A 25,979-nucleotide genomic window follows, 5' to 3' on the forward strand; every position below is an offset into this window, starting at 1 on the left:
GAGGCATAAGATTGTTTTTAAAACAGAGTCTGTATTTGAAAACAAAAAACAGAAACCTGCAACAGGCTAGGTTTGGCCACTAGAAAATGAGATGCTTTGGGGCAGCTGACTCATAATAAAATTGGAGAATGTCTCGGCAGTGGGTTGGAAAATGTTTCCTCTATGCTGGATGACTGATGTGAACTCCAAATAGTTATTATTTCAGATTCATCACTGTCATGTTTTCAATTGGAACTGAGGGCAGGGATAAAATCAACCTGTTGATAATCCCGATTCACTCCAGTGATGCTTAAATAACGCTTCACTGATCATTTCCTTAAAATGATATATGTGCGTACACGGTATGAGGAGTATGACGGTAGTATACAACACACTTTGGGACATGGGCAGGTTGTCTGCAGCACAAATGGATATAATTGTTTTAACCAGTGTGTCACCTTAGGGTGAAGGGTGGGTAATTAACATAATAACTGAACTGTCAGGGCTCCATCCAAGGACTCATGGAAATTTTAGTTTAGTAATGCTTTTTAGAAATGGTTTGAGCCCTAGTCCTCACAGAACCAAAGGTTTCTCCCTCTCCTCTCACTTTGCAACCTACAGTATGTGAAATTTGATAGAGGGCTCTATGTGGAGCTAGGGTTGCAAGTAACCCACCCTTGATCTAGGGTGAGATTCACAGTGACCAAGAAAAGGCCTGGAATGGAGGTGTTTGTTTTGGAATGCCCTCGCTAGAGAGGTCTGCTGGATACCAATGTGGCTCAATTTTAGGCAATGGGTTGCAACAATTCCCACACATATAGAATCACAGAATTGTAGAGTTGGAAGGGACCCCAGGGGTCATTTAGTCCAACCCCCTGCAATGCAGGAATCTCAGCTAAAGCATCCATGACAGATGGCCATCCATACACAAAAGCTTTTCTTTGAACAGAAAAGCTGTCTTACGGCTGTTTCTTACATTCTTATGCTACATAATTTTTTTGCTTTTTTATAAAAAAGAAAAATCTTGTTCCAGCTCCCTTCATCTGTTTCAAAACCAAAACTGTCCCTCTCTTTGTATATGCTTTCCTTGTTAGAACTGTTATACACTGAAACATTCTATTTGGATTTGTCTTCCGTCTGAATTAAGGCAGCTGCCAACATTGATGGCATTTCAATGTCTGCAAAAGTAGAATCATATAACTGTAGCATTGGAAGGGACCACGAGGGTCATCTAGTCCAACCTCCTGCAATGCAGGAATCTTTTGCCCAGTGTGGGACTCAAACCCATGACCCTGAGATTAAGAGTCTCATGTTCTACCAATTAAGCTATCCTGTATTTGTTAACTTAATACTTAGTTTACTTAATGCAACTGTTTTGACCTGAAGGACTTTATCTTTATGTATTTTTGCACACTGTCTTGTGATGTTTACATGGAAGGCGGTATATAAATGGTTTTAATTAATAAGTAAATTCTGGCTTAGAGCGAGATGAGCTCGCAACCCCAGAGTCGTCCACGACTGGACCTAACGGTCAGGGGTACCTTTACCTTTTACTAAATTCTGGCTACTCAAACAGTATCTTTGGCTGTCGTACCGATAATCGTGTGCACTGTTAACTCACCTTTTCTCAAACCCCATAACTGCACAGGCATTATTTAAGCCACAAGAGAGTTTGTTCTTTACTGAATGACATTTTACGCTTGGTACAAAATAAACTACGGGAGGACTAATCTGTTCAGGGATCCCTTTAGAACAAGGAGTCTCACGTCCTGCAGTATGTCTGCTAAATAAATGAAACAGATGGCCGTTTTCCTCCCGCAAGTTGCAGAGTGAAAGGAAAAACTCTCTGCCAGCCTCCTAAACTGAATTACACGATTAATTGTAATTTATATCATTTGAATCAATTATATTTCTACAAAGCCTGTCTCCAGTTACAATTTTTGTGATGGGGAAATGGAAGTTCCATTCTCTTCCTCATTAGCTCCATAGCTTATGCTGCCGAGAAGCCATTAACATCAGCTCTGCCTGGTTCACTCCTTTGGCAGATTTGCAATTAACTTAGTTCTGGCTAGGGCCTGCAGTGCTGCCTTAGGCCAGCCACTGGGATGGACAGCTGATTCATTTCTCAAGGGGAAAGTGGAATGGCACTTCCCATGACTGGCTGATGTGATTTTTTTCAGGCTCATAATAAACCAAAAGGTAAAGAGGATCTTAAATGCATGTGTCCTAAATGTCGGTGATTTGATTGGGCCAGTGGAGATGTAACATTTCTTGACTGTTTAGCAATGGATATGCAATGGAAAAAGTTCAAGATTATGCTTCATTCACAGATGGTGGGAAAAGTTCCATTTGTAACTATTTTTGCATTCAAGATTGGTGTACCTTGATTTGCATTTAGATAGGAATTCCTTCTCATCAGACTTGAGTCAGTAAAGCTTTTTTTAAAAAAGGTAGGGGAGTGTGTGTGTGTGTGTGTGTGTGTGTGTGTGTGTGTTTACTTCTTAAGAAGCACTGGGAGGGAAATTAAAAACTAGTATGATATTCTTAGTTGCAGAGACATATTTAGAGCATAATGCTGAAGCCATTAGTTTATTGGCTACTGTGTTTTTGGTGGAAACAAAGGATTTTTTGAAAGAAGTGTTTTGTGTATCAAGGAAGGTCAACTGTTAATAAAGGGCACCCATGGCTCTTCTTGAAGTGCTTGAGTAACTCTCTGTCATGCGGTTCTGGCTTTAAAACAAGATTCTTGAACCTCTACCCAGCCATAGCAGATTAATATGTAACCACTGGAATTACTCAAAACACCATTTGCTTGGGTGCATTCTGTATGTTATAAATGAAAGTCATTTTGTCTGTTGAGAACCAACTTTTCCATTCCTTGAAAAGCAAGAATATTACATAAACAGAATGCAACTGATATCAGTATATAGAGCCCTTTATTTGGTCTTTTTTTTTCTACTGACAGGGGCACTTAATTGTTGTATTTGAGCTACTTACATGTTGCTGGCTTGAGATGCCTTAATTTTTAGGTAGACCTGGTGTTTTAAAACTGCCACATTGAAAATGCAGATACTGTACTAATGTAAGCAGGACGATGCACATTGTATGAGTGAATTTGCTGTACAAGTGTGCAACCTGGAATGTGGTGCAGAACTTCCTTCCTAAGAAAGAACTTGGTGACATTAGGGTGGATTTGCTGATGGCTTAGATTAGAACAGGGTCTAGGTAGTACTTTTTGTAGTCTGCAGTTCTGGCTTCTCCACCATACACTCATTCCTTTTCTCCCTAAATGGCTGCAATATATGTTCCTGCTAGCTGTTGGAACCCCACTTCACAATGAATAGTTATGATGGGCAACTTGAATTAGAGATAAAGTTGGCAGCAGTACTTGTGAGAATCAGAATTTTGGGCTTGCGTTACAGCTTCAGTTGAAAGAAATTTGGATTGGCATTTGAGAGTCAATATTAAAGTAAGATTTTGTTTTGTTGGAGGAAACACAGCTTAGCACCTTTGGGCGACATCCATAGCTTTGGATTTGCAATACCTTTCCTCCCCCACCCCCACCCCCGAGTAAGTTTTCACTCTCCTTGTGGTGAGCTCTGTATGGGAAAGTCTTTATAAGTTCTGGCTTTATGGAGCTTGTATTGGATCATGCCTCAAGCTTGTTTTAACCCTGATGTACATGGAACCTTCTGCAGGTTATGTGCAGAAGCAGCACTTATAATGGAGTGAAAGCAGCACAAATTCATTCTTTTCTCATCTTCTTTTTGTTCTATAGCCGGGATGTTCTTGTGTGATGTTTGTTTGTTTGTTTGTTCAGTGTAATAAAGATGAATTCTGTTTTGGACAGATATTTTGCAAATTGTTTGCAAAACGTGCAATGAAGATACACTATGCTATCAAAGATACACTATGCTAGTCACTATGCCAGTGACTAACCATGCAGTGAATAATCCTACAAGGACTTATATGCACTATAGTCTTAAGACAGGTTTAGCTTGTCATTTTCTTTCTAAGGACTCTTGTGAAATAACTTTCTGTGAAGAAGGCTAGCTATCACTTTCAGAGAATAAATGGCATTGTCATAAATACTATGATTCCCAAGATTCTTTGGGGAGAACTTTAACTGTTAACCTTGTGTAAGTTTTATTTCCATGGGCAGAGCTATACTACATTGTGTATTGGTACACAATTAAAAGAATTTGCAGGATGGAGTACTTTGGATTCTATTTCCTACACAAAAGCTTAGCAGTATTTGGGATAAAAGCCAGGGCCTTCAAATTAGTTGAATTGTAGCTCATATTCTTCCATTACAGAAGCACTTTAATTTTATTCTGATCCATATTTTATTACTTCAAACAGCCCTTGGGTGGGGGTTAGTATTATTGTGTAGTGATTTTGCCTGGATCAGCATTTTGATGGCAAACACTCGATTGTAATAACTCCACCATAAAAGCAGTCTTGCTCCAAAAGAGAGCACAGAAGAGAAACAGCACTGAACTATTTTTATCCTAGGCATATAATAAATGCATTTTGTAAAATGCATTTGGTGCAAAACAATTAGATTTTCATATTTCATATAACAACTCAGCTATCCATAGCTCTAACATGAGTATTGTGATAATGAAAATTCTGGCCAATGGTCAGGATGGATTGACCAATACTGGAGGGCCACAGTTTTCAACTTCCTGCCTTAAGTACTCTGCTGGGGAGTTGAAGACTAACAAAAAGTGCACAGGTATGGTGGAATCTGTTCAGTGGTGAGGAGTACTGAATAGGGAGGTTGGCGGAAATACACCTCTGTCTCATTCTTCTTGTGCAACTGGAGGGTGAACTGAAAAAGATGAACAAGGCTGTGCACCAGATAATGGGAATATGATGTGCGGGTGTAGCCTATACTGAAGGGTGATGGTGAAAAACAAAGGGAGGTGGGATAGGATGCCCTGTATGCAAAGACGGGGCATTATGGTAGGTTTGCCAAACTGTAGGGTCACTGACATCTTGTTGAAACCACTGGTGCATCCTGCCCTGTGAGGAGAGGAACTAACATCTGGATCATATTGCGGATAAACTAAGGCCCATACAAACCTCAGTCCATTCTTACTGCGGCACAGTGGGTCAGTGTGTTAACCAGAAGGTTGATGGTTCAAGCCCACCCAGAGACAGCTGTGGACAGGATTCCTGCAATGCAGGGGGTTGGACTAGATGACCCTCGGAATCCCTGCTAACTGCAATTCTGCGATTCCGTGACTGGCGGGGGGAGGGACAAGAACACGAAGCTTCTCCCCTGCGCCAGAGCAGTGGTTCGTCCTGTTTTCCGTGCAGGTGAATGCACACTGGACAATACCAACAGCAGATGGCGGAGGTGGGGTGCGTGGGGAAGAAGCGCGTCTCCTGTCCTACCTCTGCCTCTTAAGTCTAAGATGGAATCCTGCGGCCCTGATCTCTTAACGGTGGCGTAGGAGTGGGGAGAACATTAGGCGTCTTATTTCCCTAGCATAATAGGAATATTGCCGCCATCCGGCCAGGCCCGCCCCCTTCCCTCCCTCTTTCCGAAATGCTAGGTGGTAGCTGCCCGCTTCTCCCGAGGGGCAGTAGCGCGGCGAGGGTTTTGAGGAGCGCGGCATGTTCCACAGAGCTTTCCCAAAATAGGGGTGTGTAAAAGTGGCGGTTGAAACGCGCCCACGTTCTGCCGGCGGCCGTTGGCCGTTTAACGGCCGCCCTTAGCGCCTCAGCCCTGTGAAGGGGGATGCCGCCGTTGCTGAGGGGGAAGCTAGCCCGCGCCGCGGCTAACCGAGTCCCTGAAAGGGGCGGGAAGAGCGCTTCCCCGGGCCTTGGCAAGACTGCGAAGGGGTTAATGGGCTGTGTGGGGGTAGAGAGAGAGAGACCGGCCGAGCCCTCCCGCGCCATGGCTCCTCCCCTCGGCCAGTCCTCTTCCTCGGAGCGTGCGGGAGGCGTCGCAAACCTAGCCCGCTCTTGTCAGGCCGTGCCTCGAGCATTGCCGGTCGCCGCACCCGGCTCCGCGGCCCCCCGGCTGCCCGCCGCACGCTCCGCTTCCGCCTGCCGCGGGTGCCGCCCCCGGGGATGCTGTCGCGGGTCCGGTGAGTTCCGCGCCTGGATGCTGCTGATCCCGCCGTCTCTCTCTTGTGTCTCCCTCCCCGCCCTCCTGCAGGCAGCTCCTCCTCAGTCCCCGGCCGCCTCCGAAGGGATGCTGGAGAAACTGGAGCTCGAGGATGAAGGTAAGGAGAAGCGGCGGCAGGCGCGGCGGTGGGGGGGGGGAGAGCAGGCAGACCGGGGGGGGGGGCAGGGTGGCCGGGTAGGATCATGGGGGAACCCCGAGGCAGGCGGAATCCCTTCAGAATCACACAAACAACAACCTCGTAACCCGGCATGGAGCCTGCACACAACACTGACCATGCAGACACCTGCTTTTCCTGCTGCTGTGTTGTGTGGTGAATTTGTACAGGGCTCATTGGTAGCTGGAGGAGCGGGCAGTTTTGGTATAGATCTGTCCCCCCCCCCCCACAATTTCCTTTCCCAGCTGGGTAAGGCCACGCCGGGTTTGGGGTGGAGTGGGGTGGGGATTGCTGGAGTAGCCAGGCATACCAGTTGCATGAATGCCGGGATTAAAATAAAAATAATAATAATAATAATAATACCCAACCGGTGGCTTGCAATAAATGATTTGGTGAGGGAGAATGAAAGGTAAAGTGGGGGGGGGGTAGAGAGGATATAGGCTTCTTTATATTCTAAGCAACCTCTCCCAAGTAACAATAGGAGGTGCAAGGTGGAGGTGTGTGGTAAGATCTGGGCTAAAATGGTATTGCCCCCTCCCTACCGTATCAATTCACTGTATGAATTGACAGCCGTTCATACAGTGCGTGGGCGGAATTTACAGTGTGTTTGTTTCTCCCAAAGAAAATCCCTGGAAGTGTCGTTTTCTCCTCGCAGAGCTATGATTTCTACCACATTCAAACTGCAGCCCCCTCAGGTTCTTTGGAGAAAGTGTGTGCTTTTAAATGTATGGTGAATACGCAGCCATAGTCAATGTGGCTTAATGTGGATTAGTTAGTTTCTTCAGTACCGTTAGTGTACATGGGTTCACAAGTGAAAGGATGTGTCCCTGTCCCCATGGAGCCTACAATCTAAAATATAAACTCTTTCATGCCTGGGTTCTTAGGTTTATATATTTATTTCAGAATGTGTACCGTATTTCTCTTTACAGGGTAAACCCTTCTGAGGAGGTTCGTATCAAAATGGACCATTAAAAAGAGAGAGAGAATTCAACATACAATAATTGGGGGGGGGGGAACCAGTCAAAGCTAAAAGCATACTGTAATTAAAACAGCAGCAGCATTAAAATACAGACCTACAAACATTAATTAAAAGCAGTGCTAATTAAAAGGTATTCAAGAGGACCTTTAAATAGCTCTATTGGAAAGGAAGCTTCATCAGAGGTAGCTTTCCTTTGCTCTGCACCATTGTTATGACAAGTGGCATTTCATAAAATTGTTCCTCTAAAAATTCTTCATTCCTGTTCTCCATGGCATTGGGTAATACCCTTTAAATGCTCTGTCCTAGTTGCATTTGGAGAGGGTGGTGCTAGAAGGTAAATTCATTTCTGCTCTGTCAGTACGCAGTTGTATGAAATTGCTATTCTGAGACAGTATGGAATTGAGACTAGGGGTGGGTAGAGCAATTATTTATTTAGTAGATCAGGGACAAACCTGCAGTCTGCCCAATAGAACAGGTGTAATCTATTTCTGCATTCTTGCCATACATAAATTACTCTTCCCCAAGCAATTCCCAAAATGGAATTACCTATTTCCATAGAATAGATATGTTTTGTGTGCACAGTCTATTCTCGTTCCATAGAATAGGTTTCTCCCTCCAACACCATTAATCCCATCAGTTAGTCTCCCTTTGGTGTTGGATGCATTTTAAGTGTTCTCTCACACAGCCATCTAAAAACTGGCTAAACAGGCAACCTACCACATGCAACTCTGAGACCTCAAAATAAACTTTTGATGTACTGTATACACAGGCATTCCTAGGCAATATAGCTCTTTATTTGTAGTTTTGTAAGAGGGGGCAGCTCATATTGAGACTGCCAAACCTAATTGTTTTTAAAAGCAACACTTCTGAGCAGTGGTGTTTGACATAATGGATTGCTATTGTGCACTAATGGACTGTGGTATTCTGGATTAAGGGTCAGTGAGTTAAAATAAGGGACATTGGCACCTTTACCATTTGTCCCCTAGAGGCATTTAGAGTACCTCTGAACAGTTAGTTCTGCAGATACGCACAGTTCTCATGAGCAGATAATCTTCCATGGGCCTCCATTAAAATACTTGTTCAAAGTGAACTGTTGTGACTGCAATCTCTTCACACAACTTTGTATCCACGTTTTGTTTTGTAAATTTAAGCCTGTTGGGATAAGCCTCTGTAAATTTAGTACAGGCCTATTTTTTCCAATATGCTTTTGTTATAGAAGATACTATAGAGTGACTGCTATGTCACGTAAAGATGGTGTAAATAACAGAAAGCTCTTAAAGGATATTTCAGCACAGACTCTCTCAAAGTCTGTTTTGTTTTGAGAAAGCCCACTTAATTAGATGGACAAGTTAACATAATGCTTCTTGCATTCCCACTCATAACTGAGCTTCTTATTTAAAAGATCTTTTAACAAAGGATTCATTTTTCTTTTCAATTTTTGGTGACTCAGTTTGTTAGACTCTTAAGAGTTATAGGCAGAACAACAATCAAAAGCAGTTTTCCAGAACATATTTACAAAGACAAAACGCTTCATAATCAACAGAGCTGTTTTTTTCCTAAGAACTTACTCCATTTCTTCCTGTGATTAGCAGACTTTGAGGACAGTTAGTGGACTCAGGCTGCAATCCTAAACACAGTAGGATGTAGCTTTTGAGTAAATACGTATAGGATTGTGCTGTCAGCAGCTTGGTGGTACTTTGCATTGGAAGGTTTCCTGGACCACCTCATGAATGATAGGACTGACTTTTTGATCATTGCTATGTCTTGGCTTTGAAACATCAGCAAGACCAGTTTCTCAATAGGTCTCACTATGGAATGACTGCAGCAATCACACTTTAGTGGGTAGTAGAGCTGCAAGACTCTCTTTCTCATCTAATGGTTGTGTTTGCTTTTGTGAATTATCTCTTCCGAGTAATTTAAATTAGTGCTTTAAAGATGCTAAAACACTTGGTCTAAGCTTTGACTGCATTAGGAATGTCAAAAGTGTCTTCTCTTCTTGAGTTGAACATTTTGTGATAAAGCAGTAAATGGATACAAGAGATTATTGTTGGCTGACTTCAAGAACCAGCAGTTAAATATGGCCTGGCCCCCTCAAATATTTTATTGGTAGGGGGCGAAGGGACCTTGGCCCCAGGAGTTGGCTCCTGTGGCAGGAGTTGTTGTCCAGAATGTGTAGCAAAGGGCACAAGATGAGGAGGTCTTGGCTATGTTAAAAAGATTACTTGGTGCAATTGTACAAGTCTATTGTACTCAGCAATATTGTACAAGTCCAGTGTACTCACAATAGGTTTTTGTCACCATTTCTAATCCTGTTCAGGAGCAAGGTTCAACTCTCATCAAAAGTCAGTAGTCACATTGCTCATGCCTAGCCTTTCCCCTATTTGTTGTATGACGAACTATGATATTCAGGGTCAGGGCATGTACCTTGTAGCCAAATTGATGCTTCGTGTAAAATACAGTAGGTTTATTCCTAAGAGAGAGGATAACAAAAATTGCTGGATTCCCACTTAAGATAAATTAAAACTCTGCCCTGCCACCAGTACTGTTCTTTTCACGCAGATAAGTTGATGTTTGCGTTCACTCGCTCCATCTTGATTGGGGGAATTGAAATATATGTTCAGATGAGATTTCTGTCCCCGAGAGGTTTATGAGTTTTAGCTCTACAGACATCTTACAAGCAGAGCTAGACCTTAGTTTGCGCCCCCTCCAGGAAAACACATGCAGTGTTTTCCTTTGTACAAGGGATAGATATTTTCCAGTGAAAATGTACCACTTGCTTCCATGATGCATAATCATCTCCCCAGTGGCACACAGGAGATGAGCAAGAAGAGGGTGAATTAGAGACTGCTCTGGAATAGAAGTCATGAAAATTATATCTGCTCACAGTGAGAGGAACTGCTGCCTTGATTAAACAGAACCATTACATCCAGCTAGAGAGCTCCTTTCTCTCTAGCCCAGCTTCCCAATAAAAATGTGGTGCTCATGTCACTTTTACAGAATATTTAAACCCAGTAGGTAACTTGTATAAAATAATTTTATAAAGCACCATAGAGATATGATTTCTGAGAATGAGTTAATCTGTTTTATTGAGAATAAGGTTATGACCATACTTCATAGCTGAAACGGTTCAGTGACAAAAGCAGTACTGTTGTTAGCAACAGCTATACTTAAGTCTGAGTAGGCAATGTATTTGATTGTTTTAATTTGTATAATTACGTGAAGGAAGAATTGGGAAAGTGGTTCCTGTCCTTGGTATCGTACTTTTCAGTTTTTAAAAGTTGCTTTATTAACGATTGAGAGTCCCAATATATTTGTTTGTTCAGCATGATACTTTAATAACAGTTTGTTGTGCAGCAAAGTTTGAACTTATAGTGTTAATGTGTTCTGAAATTATTGTCTTTGCTTTCAAAGCAAATGGACTAAAATTCAATTTGGTTGCAAAACCATGTCTAAAAATAAAACTATTAAGCATCAACTATATACCTATCGCTTCTGTTAACTGGTTGGTGCAGAGCTGTAAGTCTATCTTGGATAACTGGTTCTGCTGCAATGTTGGCTTTCATCCATTTCTCATCAGCACAGTTTTAAGAACAAGAAGCAGTAGACAATATACAAAACTGCATTTGTTCTTTGAGATATCTTTTTACACATTGGTGGCCAGGGACAAAAAGGTTTCTGACACTAAATTCTTGCTGTCAGAGCAATTTGTTTAAATCTTATATCGAAGAAAAGGAATGGGAGATGCTGACATCCTCTCCAAGTGTTGAAGTATGGTACTAGTAAGTCATTTTTTACTTAAGCTAAAAACTTACTCGTGTTAGAAAAACTTGCTATGAATTCTTAAGTGGCAGGTGGGCTTCGTTTTCTTTGATTAATTTTTGAACATGATGGGACTGGCTTTCTTGGGGCTCTCTCCCAGGTAGAATTGTAGTGTGAGCTCTTTGCACTTGCCAATAACATCTTGAATGTAAACATTAGACCTGCGCTGTAGTATCCAACTTCCAAAATTGGGTAGTTTATATGACTTAAATGGAAATAGTGGTCCTATTGTCTGATTAAGATAGTGACAGCTGCTGTTTCTCTTCCATTTTTTGCATGTCACAGTCACACTGTCCACTTATGTGAGTATGCACTCAAGTAGTAGTTCTCCTGATAACTACATTTGAGGAAAGAATATTAAGGCAATACCCATTTACTGGAGGATGTTGCATTGGATCTGTCTCATTGCTGTTTGTTCTCCTGTCATGCACTATGTTCTGATCTTTTAATGAAAAATAAAGACCAGTGATAGCAATCAGTGGAATGTGAATGTTTGGTGTCCCATTGCTTTTTTCAGTGTATGGGGGAAACTTCACCAGGGCTGAAGGTAGTTGTATGTGTGTGGAATCTGAAGTGTTCCTAATAATGGTTTCTGAAAAGGGGAGTGTTGTTTGTTTGCCCTTTGTAGTCTTGTTTTGTATAAAACTGCCCTTTCGTTAAATCCTTCTCCTTACTTAGATGTGAGGAGCAGAGTGCTGTAGCTTCATCTTGTGTTTGTATGAGTTCTAGTCCTTTGCTTATGGTGCTGTCCTCCTATTCTACAACATGACCTGAAGGATGATTGGCATTCATTTTAGTTTTCCATTGAGTTGGTAAGATGACAGTTACACTAGCTAGTCCACCCCTACAGTCCCACTTCTGCCCATTTCTCCTTACGGTTTCATAGTTACATCAGTATCAGTACAATGCTGATCATAAGTCACAAAGGAGTAACTGCATTACTATATGGAGTTGTCCTAGTGTATGGAACTTGGTAGCCAGTGTGGTGTAGTGGTTAGACCATGCCTTGTGAGACCAGCTATGAAACCAGTCACGACCTCTCAGCCTAACCTTCTTCACAAGGAAAACCATATATGCCACCTGGACCTCCTTAGAGGAAAGGCCACTCCCAATCCCTAAATCAAGAGCGTGGATCCCGAAACCCTACAAGCATTGCTGCACTCCATCATCCCAGCCAGCATGGCCAATAATTAGGGATGATGGGAGTTGTAGTTATTCAGCATCTGGAGGGCCACAGGTTCATCATTCTTAATTTAAATACTGTAGTGATTTATAGCTTATCACTACTGCATATTGCCTGTAACGAGATGAGATCTATGGTAAAGGTGTTTCTAAAGAAAGCTGCAGGGGGGCAGGGACCATATTTGACTGGTGCCAAAGAGCTGAAGTGGCAAGGATTTAACATTTTCTCCCTGTATCATTTCCTGATTGAATTGGGGATTCATTCTGTCCAGTGAGGGACAGGAACTTGCTTTTTTCCAGGCAAGCGGTGCTAATAACAGGAGCGATGTTGACTGGGAGAAAAGGTTTCTTTATAAGCTTTGAAAAAGATGGGTGGAGATCTGATGACTGATCATCCATGTCAGGCTTTGCCTCTAGAATTTTGGGTTTGAGGTGGATAACATGTTTAGATTCCTGTTTAACTCACTATGTTGCCTTGGCCAGTCATTGTCCGTTACCTGTACCTACCTCACAGAGCAGTTGGATAAAATGAAATGATCTCCCTCCCCATGCAGTCTCCTGAGCTTTGATGGAGGTATACAAATGGAATACTTTCTTCCAGGCTGTTTTCATGGTATTTCTAGTCTTAATGAGTAACCAGTCACAAGTCATTGAATCTTCATTTGTGGATTAATGCAAACAACAATTGATGTAATGTTGCCCTGATTTATACTTTGGATTATATATAAACTCTTCACTTCATTGGTATATTAACCAATGTTTATGCAAATGTGTCCATACTGTTGACTACACAACTTACCATAATTGCTTTTGCAAAAGAAAACAGAAAAGGCATGCATTACTTGTATACATGTCTTGACTGAATCCAAGTTCTACTGTACCTAATTACTTGCAGCGCAGTCTGTCATTTATACATGCTTCTTGAAATACTGATAATTAATCAAGCATGGTGTTTGAATACTGAGCGGTATAAAAATGTTTTAATTAAAAATAAAGGTGTTTCTCAATTTATTTTATCACTACAAGGCAAATGGATGGGAGAAATAGCACTGGTGTGGAAATGACTTATCTGAATTTCACAACAAGTACTTCAGCACAACCCCTGGTATACCATGTGTATCATTTTTTAGAGCATAACTGATTTTAACTTTTAGCTCTGTAGAATTATTAAATGTCTTGCAGTAGGAAGTCACAGTTTCTTAAAGATCACAGTCACAGTTTCTTAAAGATGTCTCATTTTTACTTTCTGCATATTGTCAGTATTGGACAGTGGAATTCCTATCTGGAGGAAATCAGTATTTGATTTCAGTTGAAATGCTTGTTCTTCTGTTGGTTCCTCTAAGCCCTCAAAAACATCCTTCTTGCACATGGATACATAAGTATATCATATATGACATATATGAGAAAAGGAATATTGAGTTACAAAGGGGGTTTACAAAAAATACTCTGTTTGACCCATATAGTAAGAGTACTTGGGATTATCAAATGGAAGATTTTTGTTGGGCGTGGTTTTTATGTAGTGTAAGTAGTGGTTAAACACCAGAAATTTTGAGTTTTAATAATGAGATTATAGGTGTTGATTTGTTTGTGGCCATATGAAAATACAAGTTGCAAATTAAATAAATTCGCATTTGTTAAACATGGGTACAGTAATTCAAAAAAGATCAGATTTTAAAGGAGCAAGTGGAGGGAAGAGATAGCTGTTCTTTGGGTCATTAATAGTAAAACAATATTTAACTAGCACTGAGCCAAAAATGCCTTCCCACTTCAAAAGCCATTAAAGTGAGTCAGCATTTTTTTGCTTGATTCTAAACAAATGTATGCAGATTTACAGTTGTAAGTAGTGGAAGCAGCAGCAGTGGCCTTCGTGGGGAGTTTTTAAAGTAATTCTTTTGCCACAAGCTGCTGTATACCCTGAATGATGATGCGTCAGGATATAGCATTGTTCCAGAGGTGGGGGGGGGGGAGCGCTGTATATCTTATAACCTCCGTACCATTTTAAGTGCTATTTCTTAGTCACTAACAGAGATGGACCATGGGGATTTGTTCCATCTTGCCTGCCATTCCTGTTCCTTCAGCTTCAAACCCAATTCTTGCTCCAACATTATTTTAAGGCCTTCTGTGCCATTCACTTGTGATTTCAATAAACTACAGGATAGTCTAAAATCAAACCCTTAATATTACTACTGCAGTGTTTCACCACACCTTCAAACTCTGAAAGTTTACGTGTTACTGCTTCTCTAATACCTTTAGAGAAAAGTAGAGATCTGCCTCCACAGAAGCCATGGTACATGTAGTTTTTTATAGACTTTCATTAAGTTTGTCTCCAATGTGGAAACATTATCTACACAAAAAAGTAAAACATTCTCTTAGAGTCCACAACCATCTTATATCGTAAGTTTGTTTTTTGTGATAAAAGAGGGGATGGAAGGCCAAAGAAATTAAAGGGGACAGGGATTTATTTTAATTTTATTAAAGCAAGTACAGCCACCTTACTAAGCCAATAGTGGACTACTGTTTGGAGAAAATTGTTGTGTACTGTATATGTGGGTTGTTTTGAAATTTATTATTGGAGTGCAAAAAGGCATTAAAGGGGAGACCCTATATCTGTTCAGATTGCATATGAACCCATTGTTCGTCTGTATCATCCATGATCATTGGAATAGCATGTGTAAGCTGATTTGCCAGGTAGTACATTTCAGGATTCTCGCTGATCAGAAGGTCGGCAGTTCGAATCCCCACGACGGGGTGAGCTCCCATTGTTTTGTTCCAGCTCCTGCCCACCTAGCAGTTTGAAAGCACGTCAAAGTGCAAGTAGATAAATAGGTACCGCTCCGGCAGGAAGGTAAATGGCGTTTCAGTGTGCTGCTCTGGTTTTGCATCTTAGTCATGCTGGCCACATGACCCTGAAGCTGTCTGGGGACAAATGCTAGCTCCCTTGGCCTATAGAGCAAGATGAGCACCACAACCCCAGAGTCGTCCGCGACTGGACCTAATAGTCAGGGGTACCTTTACCTTTACAATTCAGGATTCTCCAGCCCCACTCATGATGGGCCACATAAAGAAACTTCCCTACATGGATTTTACATTGTTCAAAAATAAAATAATTCCATTTCTGTTGCCATAGACATGATTGTACAGGCGATATTCATACTGGAAGAGCTTGAAAGGGGTATGTTAACTTGGGAAGAGTCACCATTTTAATTACCACTAATCTATCTAGTATTGTAAAGGTTTCTTTTCCCCAGCGTTTAAATATTGTGGTTAATAGTGTGCCAGAGCCAACTATAGTTGACTTTGAACAGTCTGTTCAAATTTATAGTGATAAATATAACTAGATATTTCAGTTTCACATAATACATTTTAATATTCAATAAACTCTTGACTGATTTTTGTATATGATGAGGGATATGAAAACATATTGCCTCAGTTTTTTGGAAATACACACCCTGTGACAGAGGCAAAGCTGGTTAAGTTCTTGTATTGCTTGAGCTGTTTCCATGGGTTTTGATGTAGTTACCATAATATCATCCGTGTGCTTTCCGAAGATACAGTATCTTACTTTAATATTTTTCCCTGAAATGTCTGCCGAGGTCCAGGTTCTAATAGTAAAAGGAAGTGATGCCTTGTAAGCCAGGACATGAGCAGATCTGGCACTGAAGTGGCTGCAGCTGTAACTATATCCATATGAGAGACGCAGCCTCTTCCAACTGTTTAGATTATCCACCTCCTGGAGCCTGCTGAACAATGCAGGGCATTGCAGGGAAGTTCAGCTGTAGTAGCAAAGGGTTCTAGTCCCTAGTGTTGAAATAAGTAAAATTTGTAATAAAGGACAACCTTACTTTGTCCCACATTTAATATCTATACTGTTGGAGTTCGGATGATTAATATGTAGGATGGCTTTAGATTAAGAATCAATTTGTTTGTGGCTATAAATAGTGATTTTATGTAGTACATGGTTAGTCAAAAATATTGTGCAGTAGGATTCCACCTGCAACAGATCTTTATATGGCTTGGGTATAGCCACAATTTTAGATTCCAGCCATGTCTGTGGAAGGGAGCCCCTCCCAGATATCAACTAACTTGGCCATATCTAGAAGCAAACTGAAAAGGTTTTCTAGAATAAATAAAATATTCACAAATGTGTTGAAAGGCAATTGCCAGTGTGATGATTCCTGAATTACCTGATGTGATGGTGGAGATATAGTTTAATAACAGAATTATTCTAAACTGAATTTGTAACCTTGTGACTTACTTTGTAAGCCACCCGAAGAAGATTTAAAGTGTGACAGAAATGGGTAATTCTAACAATGGCTGACAATTAACTTATTTTGTCTCAAAGCATAGTGAAGTGGCTCCATCTCAACATGCCCATTCTGGAGGAACCTTTGTGTGGCATGTTGGCATCCTCTAGAAGCCACTCATATTTTTGCTCTCTTTGTTCTGAATTGTCGCCCCAAAACTGCAACAGCAATCTGATTTGGGACTTAATGCTATGAATATTTAAACACTGGGTTTTAAATATCGGTGCTGATTCAAGTGTAACATTAGGGCCGCTTTGTGTATCATTTTTTCCAACATGGCAATAATCGTGCAACATGAAACCAGAGGTGCAAATCATAGCAAAGCTGAGGGAACATTAGCACACTCAGGCTGTTTATGTGCCTAGTTGTCTGCTCTGAATTCACTTGTCTGTATGAAGCACATGGTTCTGATTATATTTGTTAATATGCTGAAACATATCATACCATAGAAATCGGCTATCTCAACTTCCCATTAAAGGTGCACTGCTTGCTTACTTCTTTTTCAAATTATTTTTATTAGTTTTGCAAATTAAAACAAATCAAACCTAATTAATTTAATACAGTTTTAAAAAATCAAGTTTCCCCACTCCTGTTGCCAACATATGTCCTTCTCTTCTGTTTTTGCCACATCCTCTTTTCTTGAAATCCACTTAAATTCTTTGCTAGATGTAATCCATTCTCACCACTGCCAATAAATCCTCTTTACAAACAGTGTTCTTTTTAATTTCCATAGGTAAATTCCTTTTCACATGTGTAGTAATTCAAATCAATATTCTCAGACCTGTTATGGAGGAACATCTCACTGCTTACTTTCCAGGCATTCTGTTTTCTTGCTGGGGTTTGCCTTTCATCAGGGAAGTAAACCTGCCTCATTCTGGAGCTCTGCACCCACTAAATTTGTTCATTGAGATTTCTCATCAATAACTTTAAAAATCATGCCCAAGTTTATATGACTATTGTAGTAGAAATGTTGTTGAGAATTCTACTTGGTACTTTCTTAAATTAGAATAGCATTCATACGGTTTGAGGCATTTCTATTTTTAAAAAAAATCGTTGTTTTTCTTACAGCTGTTGGCGAATCAGAAAGTGATATCTACATGCGATTCATGAGGTCACATAAGTGTTATGATATTGTTCCAACAAGCTCAAAGCTTGTGGTCTTTGACACTACACTACAGGTGAGTTGTCCATTTTCAGAATTCATTTCCTAACTATTAGTTGCCTTACTAATAATCTACATGGGTTGTGACCTGTGATACAGATGACCTTGTTTTCAGATTGCAATGCCTCAAAGACGTTTTTAAAGTTTTTTTTTTAAAAAAAGTTCTTCCTCTTTGAATCAATAATTAGACATCATTCCTAATGACCAATGGAAGTTCCCTTCCTTTTAAATGGAAAAGGGTTAGTGACAAAGTGCCTTTGTGTGGTTATGAAAATGGAGCTATCAGATATGTTCTAAAATCATATGTTGAGCAGATGCCTATCTTTTGTTTTATAAATTATGTGGCATAAGGTTTAAAATACCTTGGTAAATAACTTTTAAAGACTGCATGCCAGTATTTACAAGTAAACCCACTAAACTATAATTTAAATATACCTACCTGGGATCTATCTGAATGAAGGTCATTTTAGAAATTTTTAAAATAAAAATGTCATGATTAAGCCAACACTTAGACTGTGAAGCTCTATACAGTATTAACATTTTTCACTGTAGCGTCATTTTAAAGTTGAAAAGGAGCACCGAATATAGCAGAATAGGAACAGAAACAGCATGGAACAGATTTTCTGAGAGACATATATTCTTCTAACATGACAGTTTAATATAAACTAGCATTTCTAGTTGACACAAAATGCACTTCTATATTCATTGACTTTCAAAGTCACATTGAATTGTTTACAATGAAAAGTATGTTACTAAAAATATATCCTTTTATAATGTAGCGGCGTTATCTTCTTGGACCTGGTAGGTAAATAAATTAAGCTCTTGTCTTTGTTGATAGACAGATCTTTTTATACAATGCATGCTTTCATAAAGTTGGGAGGTAAACACTCAAACCTTAAGACCTACATAGAACAAAAGTATATTATCCTCCAGATAGCCTGAAGGAAACCTAGGCTTCCATTCTTTACCATTTTTTCTCACGATTAAAGTCTTAACATGCCAGTGGATTCAGGTGACCTTTTTTTTCTTCAGAAGAGCTAGTTTGCACGTCATGCTAAGTCATAGTTAATTTTAAACACATGACCTTACCCCTGTGCAATGCTTTGTGTGGCACAAACGAGCCACAGCATGGCTTGTCATATTTCAAACAAACCATGAATGGTAAGCTAGAAATAAGCCAATAACAAACATTTGAAACAAATTAGATTTACATGATCTGATAAGCCATAAAATAGCTTGCTTTGTGCTGCACATGGCACCCACCAGAGGTGGGGGCGTCGCACAGTAGGCTAGGAGTCACATTCACAATTAAGCCATTTTTTAAAAACAAAGTATGGCTTAGAAATAGATGGGGAACTTTTTTCAGCTGGGGAGCCAGATTCCATTCTGGACAACCTCCCACAGGCCAGTGGTGGGTGGGGCCAGAGGCAAACACAAATGCAACAATGAATGTGATTTTGTACAGGGCGATGGGGGATATTCATTGGCTAATACTGCAGGTTTTTTAAAAATAAAATAAGTGTTTTCCATGTCCTTGAGTTTTGGAAGCTGCCAAGAACTAAATCACTGTTCCGGTTTATACATACAAGTGTAATGCCAAATGGATATAGAGCAAGTGGGAGAGGAGTTTCTAGTGTTTCAGTGTATCCATGTTGTTTCTTTAGGCTTGAAACTCATCCATACCTTTCTAGCAAATTGTAGCTGTCATGTCCTCCTCAGTATCAAGCTGTATGGTAAGATTTTTTAAAATAGCAATGCTCTATGTCCTTTTTAAAAAATGCTGTTTTATTTTGTCTTTCAGGTAAAGAAAGCTTTCTTTGCCTTGGTAGCAAATGGTGTCCGAGCAGCTCCTCTGTGGGAGAGTAAGAAGCAAAGCTTTGTAGGTAAGATAATGTATATTGGTATAGAGTTTGAAGAGAGAGAGAGATAATTCATCTCCACTATACACTGGAGTCAGATATAGTGGTGGGTTGTGGGGGTTTTTGTGCTTTTGCCTTCTCTTCAATTTTCTATTTTATACAGTGTTGCCTCGGGTTCCATACGCTTCAGGTTACATACTCTGCTAACCCAGAAATAACCCTGCAGGTTAAGAACTTTGCTTCGGGATCAGAACAGAAATCGTGCTCTGGCAGCGCAGCGGGAGGTCCCATTAGCTAAAGTGGTGCTTCAGGTTAAGAAAGTTTCAGGTTAAGAACAGACCTCCGGAACGAATTAAGTACATAACCAGAGCTACCACTGTACTCATGAAAATACAGTCTATATCTGTTTCAGACATAACAGGAAATATCTGCTTTCACACCTGTGTGGAGGCAATGGGGAAGCTCACTCAAATAGTGAGACACAGTGGTTTCCCATTATCTCTAACGTGGGCCTCAAATCATAGAATGGGTGATGGAGAGGGTCTGCAACACTTAGTGCTTTTGTAGAGGAAGCTGAATTCTTGGTTTTTTTATACTGACATTTTAAAATGCTGGGAAATGGGATGCTTAAAAGGTAAAGGGGCCCCTTACCATTAGGCCCAGTCGTGTCCGACTCAGGGGTTGCAGCGCTCATCTCACTTTACTGGCCGAGGGAGCCGGCATACAGCTTCCGGGTCATGTGGCCAGCATGACTACGCCGCTTCTGCCGAACCAGAGCTGTGCACGGAAACGCCGTTTACCTTCCCGCCGGAGCGGTACCTATTTATCTACTTGCACTTTGATGTGCTTTTGAACTGCTAGGTTGGCAGGAACAGGGACTGAGCAACGGGAGCTCACCTCATCGTGAGGATTCGAACCGCCGACCTTCTGATCGGCAAGCCCTAGGCTTTGTGGTTTATATCATAAAAGCAGGGCTGGAAAAAATATTTTAAATTTCAAGGAGTCAGCATTGCTCTTTCGAGAGCCAAACATACAGAGAGCTGAAAAGGTGCAAGCAGCAATATTTCAGGTGCTTTTGAATTATTTTCAGCTTCTCTGAAGAAAGAGAAGTAATTTCCATTACAAGCAAATTCCTGTTGGCTTTATTTCTAAAATCCCATTTGATTTCCGTACCCCCCAAAACATATTTCTAGGCCTCACTTCCATGATAAATATGCAAGAATCTAATCTGTAGCATGACACTACTGGTTCTGACTGCATCTTAAGAGAACATCGTTGCTTGGCTGTGTCCAGTCTTTTTAAACACATGGAGCCCTCCAGACCTTTGCTGCTTGAAAAATATTTCTGATTTTAAAAACTCTTGTATACCTGCCAGCAGAGTGGTAATAAAATCCATGCCTGGACTTGTACTTTTCTCATGCATAAAGACATGAAATTACATACCTAAGGAGAGGAAGCAGACGTGATTTCTTTTTCTTCAAAAAAAATCTCCCTTTGTACTGTGGCCTCTCCCCTTACGGCCTTAGAGACTATTCAGTTGGAATGCCACAGTATAGTTTGACATTATGAGAACACACCTCATACTTTTATGCTCCCTTGTGTGCCAAGATTTGAATTTTCCAGTCACTGCCAGTTGGTCTGAGCCTGGCGAGTTAATGTTTATAGCAGGTTGCCACTGTGATACCCTCCAAATGTTGTTGAATTCCCTGCTGGAATAGCACTGGCAGGGAATTGCACCAAAAAGGGTAAGCCCGGGGTCACCAACCAGTGGGCAAATTTGGAATTCAGAGAGAGGACCATATGCACCAGTTTAAAAATGGTTACCGTGAAGATGACATAACAGAAAATGACTACTGTGGGCATAATGGCTTCCACATCTTAAAGAGCAAAAAAGAGAGAGGACCACAAAATGGTGCTGACATGCTTTCCCATCAGCTGCCCCATCAGTGAGAGTGGGAAGCACCTATACTGGCCACAGCCATGCTTGCTCACAGTGAAGCTCTTTGCAGCTCCTGATGGAAGCGTGGGCATCCATTCCTGGCATCCAGTGAAATGTGGTCATGTTGAAGGGTGTGTTCAGTTTAGAAGAGGCTGAGCCAGTGTAAACAAGAACTGACTAGAAAGATCAAACACTCTCATGCATTAGATTTTTTTGAAAGGAAACTTCCTGAGACCTTTTGAAAATAACACAGGGAGGTACTGGTTGGCAACCACTGGTGTAAATTACAGATTGGATTGCTCTTACTGTTTTAAAGCAGCTAGTAGGTGCAATAGCAACGGAGCCAAATAATTTTGCTTCTTCCTGGATTTCTTGCATATAAAAATGGTAACATGTTCCGTATGTTCTAGTTATAATAGTAGTTCCTTTCCATCAGAAACTCAGCCTGCAGTCTGACTGCATCACCAGTAGGCCTATGGCTACAATTTTGTTTGGCCTACTTGTGTATGTATAACTAAGTAAAGTTGCCAAGCTCTTAACTTTCTGGATGCAGTTTGATTTATTCACCAAGTTCTGTAAACATTCATTCCTGACCATTGGCCATGCTGTCTGAGGCTGATGGGAGTTGTAGTTAAACATCACATTGGCTACTTCTCGTTTATAATTAACCGGAAAATGGAATCATCTAATCTTGGCATGCAAGGGAAGGAGTAAGCATGGAAGGTTGAGGTTCCTGATCTTATACCGAACAACAGTTAGGAGCTGTTTGGTGAGGACATTTTGCTAGAGGTGTGTGACAAAAGAGATCTTAACTGTTTTACAGATGTGAAATGCTATGTCCATTTATTATGTAGGAATTATGTTTCTGCAGCTCTGGTGTTTCCTGTAAAAGGCAGGCAGTGTCATGTACACTCAACAATTCCAAACAAAATTTAATTTATTTTAATTTGTTAATTAAAAACTTTGTCTAAATATGATCTAAATTTTTATTTTGCATTGTTTTCTCTTGTTACAGGAATGTTAACTATTACAGATTTCATTAATATACTGCATAGATACTATAAGTCTCCAATGGTAGGTACAACCTCATAAATACAATTAGCATTAGTGAAACAGTATCCCTGAAATAAATGCATTGATAACAATATATTTGATTATATATAGATATATAGATATAGTAATTGGATGGGTAGTTGAAAGAATGCTGCCTTTTGAAGAGGAAGGAAAGTTTTGCTGCTAGATTTTGAATGGTATATGTGAAATTAAGATCCCCAGCTTTTCTGTAGACATTTGGGCAAAGGTTTCTTTATCTTATATCACTCATTAGTTATTGTGTGCCCCAGTTACCCATCTTTGGAGTGAGGAATAAGAGAGATTATAAGAACTGTTATTCCTGTCTTCATATCAGACTTGATATTTTAGGTTAGTGTTTCCTGAACTTGGGTCTCCAGCTGTTTTTGGACTACAGTTTCCATCATCCCTGACCACCGGTCCTGCTAGCTAGGGATGATGGGAGTTGTAGTTTAAAAAACAGCTGGAAACCCAAGTTTGGGAAACATCACTTTAGATCATGGGTAGGCAAACTAAGGCCCAGGGGCTGGATCCAGCCCAATCACCTTCTAAATCTGGCCCGCAGACAGTCCAGGAATCAGTGTGTTTTTACATGAGTAGAATGTGTCCTTTTCTTTAAAATGCATCTCTGGGTTATTTGTGGGGCACATGGATGTAACACAAAGTATGCAGAAAATATGCACAATGGAATGGAGCCAGTGTGGTCTAGTACATCGAATAAGTGTTGGACTGCAGATTCCTTCATTCAAAGGCTGGTTTAACTGTGAAAATAACTAGTTGTCCTGGGGCAAGACATTCTCGGGCACTAGGTTTGTTGTAAGACTGAAATGAGCCAACGCCTCCACAGTTTAATAATATGAAGTTAGGACACAAATTTATACACACAGATCCCACTTATCCACCTGCTCATTATCCAAAAAATTCACTTATCTGAACATAGTTATACCCAAACCTTGCTACATACAAAGCTGATTGATATCCAAACAACTGGAGTTTGCCCACTTCCTTCCTGGTTTGTGCTTTGTTGGTCTGCAACAGACACTTTCGGACAGAAACCATGGAGAGAGGGAGGGAGGAGAGTGAGTGGACAAATTAGTTTTGTCTTTGTCTCTCTTTTCCTGGTTGGCTGCAGCCCTTTTATGAAGAAACTCTGGTGGGAGAGGGGAGGGAGATATGGGTTAGAAATGTTCACATCAGAAATAATGGAAATCACCAGTTTATTATGCAAACCCTTGCCTAATGAACAATTTCCTGGGTACACATTGTGTTTGGTAAGTGGGAACTGCATGTAGTTGTAAAGGCATGCTGCTGGGATCCAGGATATATCTGCTACATAGCAATTGTGATTGGTATCCAGCCTGTTAGTTCCTGTTGTTCGTTTCAGCATAGCAGCTTTATCTGAACATGCCAACTGTTCCAATTTGAAATGTACTTTACTATGTGCTTTAATGCCAGTAAGTTCTAGTTCTCCCTTCAGTCAAGCACAGAGCATATTGTTGGAACCATATAAATTCAATTACAGGAGGGAAACCCTTTTGGTGCACTTTTAAGAAGAACTTCCTTTGTTAGTTTTTTTCAGGAGTTTTTGGTAGTTAAGTCTGATCTGCTACTTGTATTTCCCTGTGTACCTGATGCATTTTGTTGGAACAGAGACAGTGAAAATGTTTAAAGAAAAATTTAGATTTCTTTCACCTGGGAGTTTACAGCCTGATCCTAAAGATATATATCACTGGAATGGTGCACAGACACAGTGGGTCAAATGCTTCCTTTTATGATGCCTGACAGCCATGACACACAGTTGTCTATGTATCCAGCTCTCCCAATACTGGCTTGGCTAGGTAAAACCCTGTTAATTAACAATCCTGTACCAAGGAGAAAGTGGAGTTTTGGGAAATTCTCACCCAGCCTAAGGTCAGGCAAATCTTATCAGATTTGGACACAATGGAAATGAGTATGAAACAGAGCTTTGGAAACTCTAGGGTTGGGCAAGGAGCCTGAAAAGGAACGGGGACTGGATTTCCCATTGAATTGAACTAACCTGCTAAATCTTTGGCTGCAGGGCTCTATTTATAACAGATGCTTATTACTTGTCAGGTGCTTAGATTTCCACTGATTCCTTTAGGATGTTGCATATGTTAATTGTCCCCAGTCCTTGCTTCTGTCTTTAGCTTTCTTCACTGTTTCTGTGCCACAAAACAGCTGTGCACAACTAACCTATGGCACTTCTCCTGCTGAGGTGATAAGGCTGTACTGCTTTAGACTGCAGTTTGGAGGCGCTCTCTGCTGAATATTCCTCCATACACATTTAGAAATCTAGACGTTGGGCAGAAAAGTCCTATTTTGCTATGTGGATGAAATGTTATGGATGGAGCATCCCCAAGCAATCTCAGTGCTGTAGCCCAAAATAAATTTACCACCTTAGTAAAAACTATGCTGGTCAAATCTCTGAATGGTGACTTATCACCAGGATAGTGCTAACCTATGCATTTCTGTTGCGCTGATGTAGCTGTTCTACTGTGACCAAAAGCATCATAGTGATTTATTGAATCTAGGTAACAGTTGCCTGTAGCTCTTCAACAATGCTGTTTTTTTTGCTTGTAGCATTGCTTCAATCACATTTCCCCCTTTTTGGCTTAGTATGTCTAGAACACATGGAGTAAACATGGTACCGTCCCGTCCAGATTTTGTAAACTGCATCAGCCCCAGCCAGCATCTGCAGTAATCTGGGATGTTGGGAGTTATAGTTCACACTCACTGGAAGGCACTAAGTTAGCTATTTCTGGCCTAGGTAATGTTTGTTGTTAGTAATTCTTCAGTTGCTAAACAAAGTCAACAAGTTATTTGACATTGAAGTTTGCCATTGTTCTAAAAGGAATAGCAGCAATAAAGAATTAATTATATTTGAATAGAAGAAAAGCCTACTCTGTAAAGTACCTATTAACTATAGGTTTGTTTGATTGGTTTGTTTTTAATTTGTTGCAGCAGGAGAAGCAAAAGTACTTTATTTTTTGCATAAATGACTGTCAGAAATTTAACTCACTGAAAATGAATAGTCTTGCTCTGTCAGTTACTGAAAGCATAAATTCACTAAATACTGAATGGAATTAATCATGATGTAAATATAATTAATTTGGCTCAGTTCAAACAATCCTTCATATAATGGTTTGGAGGATCAGGCATACACTGCAGTCATACATTTGCCCTTTTTGCTTACTCTCCTCCATTTCTGGTTTTCTGTAATCTGAATTGGGTAAATAATTGAATAGAGTCAACCAGAAAATGGAGGAGGGAATCCACAAAGGGGAAACATATGAGACTGTGGCATGTTCCTAATCTGCCAAACCTTGAATGGGCCATTATGTTTGACACAGTGGGTAGATGTGATGAGA

General features: G+C 40.5%; 1 protein-coding gene across 7 annotated transcripts in view; it reads left to right on the top strand.

Annotated features, from left to right (window-relative positions):
* PRKAG2 (protein kinase AMP-activated non-catalytic subunit gamma 2) overlaps positions 1-25,979 on the top strand; it is a 177,204-nt gene that overhangs the window by 136,736 nt on the left and 14,489 nt on the right. For 5 of the 7 annotated variants that reach the window (XR_004427668.1, XM_033165488.1, XM_033165489.1 and 2 more), the window contains 4 exons: positions 6,152-6,218; positions 17,628-17,737; positions 19,523-19,604; positions 22,535-22,593. Coding sequence is in view for 6 of the 7 variants with exons in the window: in XM_033165488.1 (XP_033021379.1) it covers positions 6,152-6,218; positions 17,628-17,737; positions 19,523-19,604; positions 22,535-22,593 (318 nt within the window). In the remaining variant the exon portion in view is untranslated. Of the gene's footprint in view, positions 1-5,614; positions 5,634-5,709; positions 5,804-6,149; positions 6,219-17,627; positions 17,738-19,522; positions 19,605-22,534; positions 22,594-25,979 lie in introns of those variants that run through there. The other 2 variants (XM_033165493.1, XM_033165492.1) reach the window with 2 other exon arrangements.

This window comes from Lacerta agilis, chromosome 12 (assembly GCF_009819535.1).
Source record: "Lacerta agilis isolate rLacAgi1 chromosome 12, rLacAgi1.pri, whole genome shotgun sequence".
NCBI classification, from domain to species: Eukaryota; Metazoa; Chordata; class Lepidosauria; order Squamata; family Lacertidae; genus Lacerta; species Lacerta agilis.